The 12,872-nt window shown below is 45.9% G+C and overlaps 1 protein-coding gene across 3 annotated transcripts in view; it reads right to left on the reverse strand.

Moving 5' to 3' along the window:
• The window catches only part of LOC125016764, a 242,716-nt gene extending 230,063 nt beyond the window's left edge, over positions 1-12,653 (reverse strand). The window contains exons 1-3 of one of the 3 annotated variants that reach the window (XM_047599446.1): positions 12,610-12,653; positions 11,937-12,238; positions 11,613-11,822 (exon numbers count right to left, since the gene is read on the reverse strand). Coding sequence is in view for 1 of the 3 variants with exons in the window: in XM_047599447.1 (XP_047455403.1) it covers positions 9,903-10,913 (1,011 nt within the window). In the remaining 2 variants the exon portion in view is untranslated. Of the gene's footprint in view, positions 1-9,412; positions 11,823-11,936; positions 12,310-12,609 lie in introns of those variants that run through there. The other 2 variants (XM_047599445.1, XM_047599447.1) reach the window with 2 other exon arrangements.
• Positions 12,654-12,872: the final 219 nt, after the last annotated feature.

The raw sequence follows: 12,872 nt of genomic DNA on the forward strand, positions 1-12,872 counted from the left end.
CTGTCTCTCACTCTGACTTTTAACTTTTTATCTTTTTCATGACTACCTGCACTGTTTGCCCTGTGTTTGTTTTTATATTTATTTTATGGCTATTTTTGATTGATGTTATATCAAACTATTATTGCTGCTGCTGCATTAACTGATTCTTATTGATTCATGAAACTTTCTATCCTTCCCATATGCAGCACTGTGGTCGACTGCTGTCATTTTAAATGTGCTATATAAATACATGTTGACTTGACTTGACCTGTCCATACATTATTAGAATAAGTGCAGCCAGACAGAGACCAGAGTGTTTTGCGGCACTAGAGAATGGGAATTTCAGAAAAAGAAGGAGGCGATTGACGGATTGCAGCGTCAATAGTGGCTCCATCTGCTCTTGCATTTCCCTTAGATACGGGGTCAGACTTGATGCACCGAACTTTACAATCTACTACCTGGCAAATCAGCTACAATACATCACCAAATGGATAAACCCAGAGGCAGATTACAATTCGTGGTTAGAAATAGAACAGGCCGACTGCCTCAACATATGCATTTCGGACCTGCCCTTCATTACAATCACCCTTAAGCGTCATAACTGCTTCCAAAACCCCATTATTGCCGCCACCCTGTCGGCTTGGTGGAAGAGTCTAGAGACCACAGGATCCCTGCTGGAACCCTGTGGGTTCTCCCCAATTTGGCACAACCCTGACTTTGTGAATAACAAAGTCCCTCTTCACCTCAGCACTTGGAAGCATAAAGGAATAACCCACCTCCATCACCTCTTCCAGGGGAACTTACTTATGAATCACAGAGATTTATTTGATACGTTTGAAATAAGAAATGGAAACTTCCTCCAATACCTACAGGTGACCAAGACAATCAGAAAGAAAATCCCAGTGCTCCAGAACTGCATACAGCCACCACAATTCGTCACCAACATTAAAAAACTCACACCGAAAAAGAAGAAAACCCTCTCTTTAATATATAAGCTGCTATCAACCACACATTTAATACATGTACCAATATCAAAATGGGAAGCCGATCTTTCCCTGTCCACAGACTTTGATTTCTGGACTCAGATCTGCCAAAATATATTTAAAATGACCAAAAACTCGAATTTACAGCTGATCCAGTTTAAAGTACTTCACAGATCACACACAACTCAATACAAGATGTATAGAATGGGCTTCTCCCAATCCGACAAATGTACGCAATGCACCCAAAACTATTCAGATTCTTATTTCCACGCTCTCTGGCTCTGTTCTCCGGTGCAGCACTTCTGGTCACTTGTAACACAGAAACTCGCCTTAATTTTGGACTGCAGAATCCCATTAACCCCTAACTTGTGCCTCATTGGTGACCTGGAAACAATCAGTCTTCCTCACCATCTATCACAATCTGTCCTTGTAGCTCTCACCATCGCCAAGAAAACAATCCTTATGAACTGGAAGAACAAACAGTCACTAAACATTTCCCAGTGGTTGAACCTTCTTTCCGATTATATATCATTGGAGAAAATATCTGCTACCCGAAAAAATCAGTTGACTCTGTTTGCCAAAAAATGGTCCGTATTCTGCGACTCCCTCAACCTTAATTTACATCTAGACTTTGCCTGCTAGCTTTTGCCACTTCTGTTCCACTTACTGTAATGCTATAATAATATTTCTCTTACAGTGATGAATGTCGTTATGGAAAAGATTTTATTGCCCTCTTCATCCAGGTTCACTAAGGAGGATCCCCGGACCACAACACCTTGAGCATGCATTAGGGGTGCCCTACTCCTTCTCACCCCTGGGTTGACTTCCGGCCCTGAGCGGTTTACCCGGCTGGCCTCCCTCTCCCCCACGTGGGGTGGCAATGGAGACTTGCCTGGGGTTCCCTGTGGCTTCGGCGCTTGCTCACTTTCCTGGGGTCGTGGGGTATCGGTGGCCGACTCTCCCTGGATCTCCTGGTGGGCCTTGGCGGTCTGGGCTGGCGGGCTCCCTGTCCCCTCCTCTCCCTCCCCTCTGCAGCGCCCTCCTCCCTTCGCCCCGCTCCTCCTCCGGCCCCTCCTTCCTTCCGCTGGTGGCTGGGCCCTCGCTGGTCGTGGGGGCCCTTCCTGGGGTCCGGGGGGCCCCGTAGGTCGGGGCCACGCCCGGCGCCTTGGGGTCGGAGCCTGAGGGTGTGGGGGGCTGCCTGAGTACCACCCTGGGCGTGTCCGGTCGCTCCGTCGCGCTGGGGCTGGGGGGGCTGTGGGGGGTGGGGTCTCCGTCCGCCTTGGGGGCACCCCTGCCACCCCGGGGGGTGGATGGGGGGGTAGCTGATGCCATTGCTCGGCTGGTCGGTGTTGGTTCTTTGGGGTTTCCTGGGGGTCTGTCGCATCCTGGTTGCTGTTCTGGGCTGGGGGCGGGGTCTGGTCGGGGGACTTCCTGAGTCCTGGGGGCCCTCGCCCCGTCTGTGGGTCCCATGGGCAGCTGTTGCGCCTTGGCCCTGCTGCCGGGGACTTGGCCCTCACTTGCCTGCCTCTTAAATTGCACTCACCTCACACTCCACCATACACTATGTCGCCCATTACAACCAAGGCTAGATACACCACACACACCCATCCCAAGTTTTTAATGTACCTCACCTTAGGGGTCCACCCAGGATCGGTCAGGGTCAGGGCAGGCTGCAGGACAGTAGTGTGCTGCAGTCCTCTGACCCACCTGACCCTCCTGTTTGCCCCCTGTCTTAATGCACCACACCACATCCAGGGTCACAGGGTCACGGTGTAGGGGCTTGCTTCCTCATCAGGGACTGAGGAAGCACAGTAATAGGGACACTGTCACTTTTCATTATCCATTGGCACGGCTTGGGGGGCCTGGTCCTCCGCTAGCAGGGGGATCTTGGGCTGGCGGTCTGTGGCCCCACGGCCGTTGGTAGGGGTATCTACCTAGGTTCTCTGGTGTCCTCTTGGCCTGGCTTTGTCTCCTGGTGCTGCGTGGCGACGGGTTCGTGGCGGCTTCCTTGGGTACCCGGTTGTTCCGGTATCGACTGGTTCGGGTGGTGGCTTGGTGCTTCCCCTCTCCCTTCGATGGGGGGCTGGGGTCTCTCTCCTGGCGGATGGGGGTTCTCTCTTCCCGTGGTCTCCCTGGCCCGGGTGCGCCAGGGGCATGGGGCCGGCTCCCTGGCCCCCCTGCTCGGATGGCCCGTCCCTGGTTGGGCGCTGGGCCGGTGCCCGTCTGCGGGGGCTTTGCTGGGCTCCTGGGGGAGTCCTCTCGGCTGGAGAGGTGTCCATGGCTGCCCTGCGGGCGGGGGGTGGGGTCTTTGGGGGGGGTGTTGGCGGCGGTGGGTGGACGGGCTGCGGTGGCTGGGGGGTGTGGGGGGTATGGGGGGCTGCTCTGGCCTGCACCGACTTGTGCTCGCTTGGTTGGTCTGGGGGTGTTGGTCATCGCTCGCCATCTGCGCTGGGGTGTGGCTTGCCCCGTGGCTACGGTGGTTCTCTGGTCCTGTCACCCATGCGCCCCACACTGGGGTGGAGGCTCTCGGGCGCTGGGGCTTCTGACCTGACTCTGGGCCCTGATAATGGTCTCACTCATATTTAGGGAATGCCCACATGCATGTGTGTTGTCACCTGCCAGCCCGTGCTGGATCACATCAAAAAGAATTGATGAGTCCCGGCTATTAAGGGCTGGATTATTGTTTTCACTCTATCACTACGTGCCCTATGGCAGACTTCTCTCCTTCCATTGGGACGCCCTTACCCCCCCTTGAACTCTCTCATCTCTCCAGAGATGACTGTACCCAGTCATACTTGAGTGAGGTGACTTGGGAAGCACAGAACCCTGCACTCCACTAGTTCCTACTAGCACCACATGTATCTCCTCCACTGTCCATCCTTCTACATCTTTTCTTTCCTTTGTTCCCCCCCTCTATCCACTGAGGTGTAGCACTGCCCTCCCTGCCACACAAGGTCACTACACTCAATAAAGATCAACAGGACAGTTCTCAGGGAGGGCTGGTGATGGTCACACCCACGCACTGAAGTAATAAAGCTTTCAACTGCAAGAATATAACTGCATCAACCTCATATAATGTTGACACCCTGTGGTGTCCAACTATGCAGACAAATGCAGACAAAAAAAAAGAAAAAAAAAAAAAAAAAAAAAAAAAAAAAAAAAAAAAAAAAGCAAGACACGTTTCACATTTAGTAGCATAACCCATGCCTCACTCAACAGCGATGATCATGCTGAGTGAAGAGCAGTAGATTGTAGTCACAGTAAACAGCTGTTTGACACTGGAGAAATTATGATGTGCAGTTCTTCAGCTCTTTGGATATAAATATAATCTAGTTAATGTAGACTATACTGATTACACTAAAAACACATTATTTCTAATGGTTGTTGGCAGACCTATTAGTGACCACCATGGATTGTGTGTTCTGCTGCTTTCATGGTACCTTAGATCCAACTGTGGAAGCACATTAGAGGAACCTTGACTAATGGGCTAATATTGACTGATATATGGCAGTATTTCACAGCTTATGCCCATTAAATCTGAGTTAATTAAAACTAAAAATGCCCCAGGTGGCAAACATTATTGAAGTTACAGAAAACACTCAAGCCTAGATCAGGGAAAAATTCAAGACAGAGGCCAACTTCACTGTTACAATGACTACTACCTGTCATCCTTGTGTGGATGTAACCTTGTTAAGGAAGTTCCACCTGTTAGTGACAACCTGCAGCTGAATGAATGGATGTGTTCACAGTGAGATCTAGCCCTCTGGCACTTGGTGGCCACTGTAGTGGACAGCTGTTTAAATGCCATTATGATTTTTATGGAAGAAATGCATTTCAGCCTCTAAAGTGCTCTCTGCTGCCACACTCCATTGTGGTTTATTCAGTGGTCAGTCGTTGTAACTGCAAGTATTTTCTTGCTCTGAATCCAGTGTGGTCGCCAGACCTTCACACTTGTTGATCACTGCTGGTATATCCTGTCAATCCCTCTATTCCATAAGAGTTCTACTCTACTATAACTATAACTCTACTATAACTAATAAAAATGTGTTTCAAAAAAAAAAAAAAAAAAAAAAAGATACGGGGTCAGCGTTATTGGTATGAGCAGCACATTTGCATATGGCAACCGCAGAGGGAACAGGATAGCGTTTAAAAGGTCCAAAACAAGTTTGTGGTTCTGAATAGGTGAACCATCTGATTTTAGAAAGTTTCGGTGTTTCCAGAGGCAACCAAAATCCTGCGCTACACCAAATGCGTAATGTGAGTCTGTATAGGTTGTGCAGGTGAGATTTTCTGAGAGTTTACACGCTGTTGTGAGTGCTACCAGTTCTGCAGATTGTGCTGAGTAGTGGAAGGGGAGCAGTCCAGAGTCCAGGACAGCAGTGTTGGTCACAACGTCATAACCTACACAGTTGGTTCCCAGCTGGTTGCTGGAAAGAGAACCATCTACGAAGAGAATACGGTCAGAATTGGGGATTGGTTCATCCTTCAGGTCATGCCTGGGGGTGCAAACAAGGTTAACATAATCAAGACAGCTATGTGGTTCTCCATCCTCTGGGAGGGGGAGGAGAGAGGCTGGGTTCAGTGTGTTGCATCTTTTAATGGTGACATTTGGGCGATTCAACATTTGGATGATTTGGATGGTACCAGACAAATCGAGCAGCAGAGAAATGAGAAGATGTCTGATCATTAAGTAGAAGAGTTATTGCATGAGGGAACATAGGAGTGACATCGGAGTAGGCCACAATGTCTCTGGTGGCCAGCAGAGCTCTTTCAGCTGACACGCTATCTCTCACGGCCGTGGGGCTGTGAGAGATAGCCACAGATTACAGGTGCCACAGGGTCCAGTTTACAGTAATAATGGGCTACAGGTCTGAGTTTGTTACTGTGTTTTTGCAGCAACACAGAGGTCACGTGGCCTCCTTTCTCATCAACAGTTTGAACAAATTGTTTGTCTTCAGCATTGAGAACACGGCCCAGAAAAATAACCTTTTCCTGTACCCACTGAGGTTCTAAGAGACTTACCTTGTGTCCTTCTGCAGATAAGTGACGCAGCAAGGAGAGTGAGTCAGAACGGCACTGTTCCTCTGTGGGTGCACAAACGAGGAGGTTGAATATTGATATATAATTTCACTAAGTCTAAACATTGTGTCCATGGTCTCCCTGTCTCTTCAATACATTTTTTTAATCTATTTTTAATTGTTCCATTCATCCTTTCTACTAAGCCAGCGCTTTGAGGGTGGTAAGAACAGTGGTTTTTCAGATCAATGTGAAACATTACACCAATCTTCTTCACAATTTGATTTACAAAACGAGTTCCATTGTCACTGTATATTTTCTCAGGTATTCCATACCTGGGGATTATATCTTTAAAGAGTGCTTTTGCCACGTCAGAGCATCTGGATGTTTAGTCGGGAAGAGCTCAGTCCACTTTGAGAATGCATCTATTACGACTAGACAGTACTTTTTCCCTTCACTCTGGTTTAGTTCTATAAAATCCATAATTTGGAATGGATATTGAGGTGAAGGGAACCGTCCTCTACGAGGTCTCAGGTTTTCTTGTGGGTTGTGTCTAGCACACGTTAAACATGCTCTACAAAAGTTTTTTGAATAAGAGTTAAAGCCATAAGTGGTATAACCTTGATGTACCTGTCCTACCATCCCTCCTGTTGAGACATGCGTAGAACCATGGCTCAATATAGCCGCCCAAATTATACATGTTTTTTGGTAGGATAGGTTTGTTGTCTGGTCATACATACACGTCAGATTGTAATTTTGCCCCATTCTTTATCCAGGTTTCTTTTTCCGACTGCGGGCTTTGTTGTTACATGTCTTTTAAAGTAGTGTGATCCAGGGTTGTACTTTTTTCTACTGTTAAAATGCTGATCTGGCCTGTTGCTGCTGCCTTTGCTGTTTCATCTGCGAAGGCGTTTCCTAGGGAAACGGTATCTGTGCCAGACGTATGCGCCGCACACTTACATATAGCTAATGCTTTAGGTAATTGTACTGCTTGCAGTAAATCTGTTAAGAGTTCGGCATGCGTCACTGGCTTCCCTGATGATGTAATCATGCTGCAATCTGTTTTTCCAGTACTGTGCAAAGGTATGAACCGTAGCGTACGCGTACTGGCTATCAGTGTAGATAGTTACTTCTTTGTGTTGCATTAATTTACACGCTTCAGTTAATGCTACTAGCTCTGCTGCTTGCGCTGAGTAGTGTGAGGGCAGCTGTTCTGCTTTTCACACGTTTTTTTGGGTCACGACCGCATATCCTGTTAGGGTTTTTCCTAGTTCATTCTTTTTAGAAGAACCATCTACAAACAGCACCTCACCTTTTTCTAATGGCTGATCTGTCGGATCGGTTCTGCTTTTGGCCTTTTGTTCCGCTATCTCTTGACAATCGTGTTGCGTACCGTCTTCTGGTAGAGGCAGCAATGTAGCGGGGTTCAGCATGGTGCATCTCTCTATAGTGAGGTGAGGTTGTGATAGTAGCATAGACATGCACGATAAATGTCTTGCTGGTGACAAGAATGTAATATTTGTTTGTAAGAGTAGTACAGAAACAGCATGTGGTACTTTCAGAATCAGAGGGTGGAACAGCACTATTGTGGCACTCGTTTCTACTGCCAGAGAGGCTGCTATCACTGCTCTGCACAGTGAGGCAGAGCACATGCCACACTGTCTAATTTAGATGAGAAGTACGCTATAGGTTTCATTTTGTCTCCATGCTGTTGAGCCAATACTAAGGTCATGAAATGACCTTAGCAGTCTACCATTTGACCAAAGGTTTTGCTATAATTTGGCAACGCTAATGCTGTGCTGGACACTAAGACTTGTTTTATGTTGCAGAATGCTTCTTCAGCTTCTGCGGTCCAGCTCAAAGGGGATGTCATTTTGAGGTTTTCTTCATACATTAATTTGCTCAGTGGTGCTGTTATTTCTGCATAATTAGGCACCCAACTTCTGCAGTAATTAGTCAGGCCCAGAAAGGACATCATCTGTTTCTTTGTTCTTGGTTTTGGAGCTTGGAGAAATGCAGTTTTTCTGTCTTCTAATATTGTTCGTCCTCCTGCACTAAGACTATGTCCTAGATATTTTATCTGGTCTTTGCACATTTGTAGCTTATTTTTACTTGCTTTGTGACCTTCCTCGGCTAGATATCTTAGGAGTGCGAGTGTACCTTTTTTACACATTTCCGTATCAGGGGAGGCCAGTAAGATATCATCTACGTACAATAATACTTGGCTCCCTCCTGGAGGTTGGAACTTCGCCATACTCGCACTCATTACTTGCGAGTAAATAGTTGGGCTCTCGCAGTAACCTTGGGGCAGCCTGGTGTATGTGTATCTTGGGCCCTCGAAGGTGAATGCAAACCAGAACTGACTATTTTTGTCTACTGGCACTGAGAAGAATGCATTGCTGATATCTACTACTGTAAATATTTTTGCATCAGGCCGTAAGGAATTAAGCAATGTGTGGGGGTAAGGCACACACAGGGCTCTTTGGATTACAGCATTATTTACAGCTTGCAGGTCTTGGACCATGCGCCATCCTACAGATGGAGCTTGCTTTTTAACAGGAAAAATAGGAGTGTTACAGGGGGATTCTTCACATTTAATTATTACCCCTGCTTCAATCAAGTCTTCAATTACTGGTTTTATTCCTTCTTGTGCATCTTGCTTTAAAGGATATTGTCTCACACACGACCTATATTCTGTCTTGGGTCTGATTTGTACAGGCAGTGCACCTTTCACCAATCCCACATCAGTAGGCCCTTTAGACCATAATTTGTCTGGAACATCTTTTAACAGCTGCTCCTCATTGAGTCCTTTTGTTTTGATCGAGGTGTATACCAGCCGATACTTGGACTGGCCAGAATAAGGCTTTCTTTGTTAGACCTGTGCTACAGCTATACCATGTGTTTACTGATGTCTCTCCCCAATCAGTCGCACTTTCTCCCATCTGCACTATTTTGCCCAAATCCTTCCACTGTTGGTTTTTTGCTTTGTATAGAGATATGTGGGGAGGGGTCCACATCCTATACAGCTTGGTGTTTTCGTCAGGCAATTTCACTCCAGCTACTACTGCATTCTCCGTATCTCCATACAGATAATTTATAGTAACCTTGGTAGGAGTGACTTTGGTTAGCTTATCTTTATAATCTTCATCTGGGCCAGGTGTTGATTTGTACCAGAGAGTGATATGTAGGTCGCTCTCCGTCATCTGATCCTGTGGTTTTGGGTTTGCATTTCTCCCTTCAGCCATTAAGGCTGCTGCTGTATTATAGGGAGGTTTGTTAGGCACGTTGAGGTGTAGTAGTAATGTGGCTGTCCTGTCCCTTGGAGTACAAAGAAGTTTCCTTTCTTCAATTCAGTTTTTCTTTTTACCAGAATCTGTCCCTCAGGTGTAGGTATTAGTGCTAAGCCTAACAACAGTAAGCCATCAGCCTAGGAGGTTGACAGGACACTCTGGAAACATCAAGATTGACAATCGGCATGATTGTCCAGCTGGATCTGGGTCCCTAATCCATACTGGTTCTGCTTCTTCCACCTGAGTCAGTTTACCACTTGCAGACCTTACAGTGACACATGCTTGACTGGGTTTAAAACCTGGTATTCACTCTCTGCAGGTAGTCCTGCATGCACCAGTGTCACACAGAAAGGTGACAGATTTACCGTTTACATACAGAGTGACTTCTGGTTTGGCACTGTCCATTGAGAACAAGTCCTTGAAGTTTAACAGGACTTTGTTTGTGTCTTCATCTAGTTTGGTCTCTGTTTCTGTTTTGTAGGGAACTGTTTCAGCTGGTGTTCGTGCTAGTCATGCTGGAAAATATTTCCGTTCTTTACAATCTCTCGCTATGTGTCCCTCTTTCCCACAAGACCAACAGCCTGAAGCACCTGGCCTATAATGTCCTCTTCCTAATCCTCCTCCTCTCTGCCCTCTACGACTCGGGCCTCCTCTGGTGGAGGGCATGACTAACATAGTCATCCAGAGTTCCAGTTGCTAGGCCTATGTAATGTTTGCTGACCCAACAACGTACTGCATCTTTTGATCCTGCATGTAGGGCATTTTTTAATTGTTGCTGGAATGTTCCATTCTGATCAGGAGTTTCTTCTAAACCACTGTGAGCTTTAAACACTGTGGTCATTCTGATCCTATATTCTTCGAATGGTTCGTCTTCTTTTTGTTTAACTCGTCCTATTTCGGTGTAATTTGCTCTACGTCTAAAACGTTGTGTAGTTCGGTCAGTTAGACCTCGAACACGGACAGTTAATTCTCCATCATTGTGAGGCAGAGGTTGGCCTCCCCGTGCAGGATCCCAGTTTCCTCTGACATAATGCCAGTCTGATCCCAGTGCAGCCATCCAAACTTGCTGCACTTCTTGTCCATTTAAGTGGTACGATTGTCTAACGTTTTCTATATCTTGGACAAACTGAGTGACGTCCTCCTTATGGAAGGCCACTCCTTCTACAGCTTTTTTAACGTCATCTATGGTCCATGTTCGGTAAACCAGGATGGTTTGTGGCTGATTATCAGCTATGTTTGGGTTTGCTACTTGAATCACTGGATATGCATCAGCTTCAGTAAGTGATGAGTTTATTGATGGTACAGACCGTGCTGGGGAGAGCAGCTTCCCCATTGTTTTTGACCATGTATAGTTTTTTCCTTTTGAACGAGTCGTTCGTGGTGTTTCCTCATATTGAGGTGGCGACTCGGTTGGTAGTTTTGGATACAGCGTCTGTGTTACAACTTCTGACGCTGCAGCAGCTCCTCCCTTCTCATCTTCACTCTCCTCCTCTCTCCGTCTATCCTGCGTTCTATTTATTGGTCCTGTCTCATCGTCTTCTTTTCTATGGAACAATAGTTCTTCAGCTTTTTGTTTCTTTGTGCGTTTTAGTTCTTCTTTTTTCTTTTTCCTATCTCCCTCTTCTCTTTTTGCGGCGACCTTCATCCAATGTTCTGTTACCTCGTATCCTTCTTGTTTAATTTTTTTTTTTCATTTTAGTTTTTTCTTTTAATTGCATCTTGTAATGCGGTTATTTTTTGAGTATTTAGTTGGCCATCAAATCCATAAACTTTTATCCATTTATCTAGATATTTTATTTTATCAGGGCCCTGTTTTTCTATAAATTTCCAATCTTTAGACTGCAGTTGTTCTTTAGGATCGTTTTTGCTTCCCCCTTTTCCCATTTTAGAGAATTTGGTCCAGTTTATTAACACCTAGGGTGTTCTAAAAACTGGGTTGTTTTCAGTAGGGCAGCGATCAAACTCCATTTTGTGGTAACCCTCACTTCAACTCTTTCGAGTGGAGAGTTCTTGCCTTTGCATCCACAAGAGGCTCGCTACTCACAATCCTACTGTTTTGGTATGAGATAAAACACCTAGTGGTATTTTAATCTCCACTCGCACACACAATCACTCACCTTTTTCAACACGGAATTTAAGCGTACGTACTGCAGGAATCCGACATCCTATCACTTATACTACGGAATTTCACTGCGCTAGAGGGCTCTGCCGTCCTTTACTTTTTCACAGAATTTCTCGGACTCCGCCGTCCTTCAGTACCTGCTAGTGCCTAGGATTTCCAGGGTTTTTTCTACGCGCAATGACCCTCAGTCATTCGCCACTTTTTAAGTGAAATTCCACTCACCACTGTTGTCTTTCCCCTTCACGGACTACCGTCAGCCGTCGGATCCCAGATGGCAGGCCGATCTCCAGTCCCGGAAAGGGTCTGAGAAAACTCTCTCTAATAGAGTTCTGCCGTGGCCACGGTCTTTCCTGGATATCACCGCACCTGCTGGAATCCTCAGGCGTGTTGGAATCCAGCTCGAAGGACCAAGTAAATGTCAGGTTCAGCGACCTAAAACATTCATAAACATTGCATAAAGAAGAGAAAGACAAGCGTTACTTTTTACTCGCGAGGAGAACAGCAGAGATACGTTCAGTTAAAATCTCCTACCGCTCTGAAGCGTACCTTGCCGTACCCTCTCTTTATTTCTTTAGGGAGGTTCCTGGTTACAGCAAAAGTTGCAGCACTAATGGGAGGGGAATACATAGCTGCAACTTTTTAAATGATACAAGCATTATCTTCTTCTTGGTACGTGTTTAATCACTTCGACCTTGTCCTCAGGACTGTATGCTCCGTCTTCAGTCTTATTTCTGTGGGGAGACGCACTTCCTGCATGTCACCGATGGCTCCGGGATGAAATCACGTCTCTCCACTTCTCCTTCCTGCAAACCAACTCTACAGACATATACTGTTGCACATTGGCCTACCTGGAGATTAATAGATACATAAACACTCAGAGTAAATATGGGATAACTTATGTACAATAATTCCAACAATTACCTAACATTATATCCTCAGTAGCCATTGATATATTTCAAACTGTTCCTTTCTCAATATAATGCAGTACACCACCACTAAGACCCACTATGAAATCAATGATGAACAAGGTGTAGTGTGTAGTCATCACATTTTTCAAAACATCAACAAAAATGTAGAGAAGATTCTTTGAAGTATAATTCATAGTAGAACTGCTGTATTAGACTGCATTGATTAGAACAGGTGGACCTAACCATTACATTTTGACTATACACATTTTATTTAATGTGAAAGTTTATTCTGTACAAATTGAAACACATACTTGTCTTTTTGAGCAGTGACAGACGTTTCCTGGCTTCAACTGGTCTGAGGGCAGAAAGGAGGTCACTCTCCTGCAGGTAGCTCAGGTCCTCAAGTCCTAAACATTGCAGATGCTCCAGCAAAGGCTCAGGGTCTCTCAGTTTAGGCACTGATTTGATGAAAGACAGAAGCGGACTCTCTGCATCCATGACTAGGAGGACTAGAAGGAATGAAAAATACTGTCACTGTCAGATTTTAATCTTTCAAACTCCAGATGACTCGGAG

The sequence above is a fragment of the Mugil cephalus genome, chromosome 11, assembly GCF_022458985.1.
Source record: "Mugil cephalus isolate CIBA_MC_2020 chromosome 11, CIBA_Mcephalus_1.1, whole genome shotgun sequence".
Taxonomy (NCBI): Eukaryota; Metazoa; Chordata; class Actinopteri; order Mugiliformes; family Mugilidae; genus Mugil; species Mugil cephalus.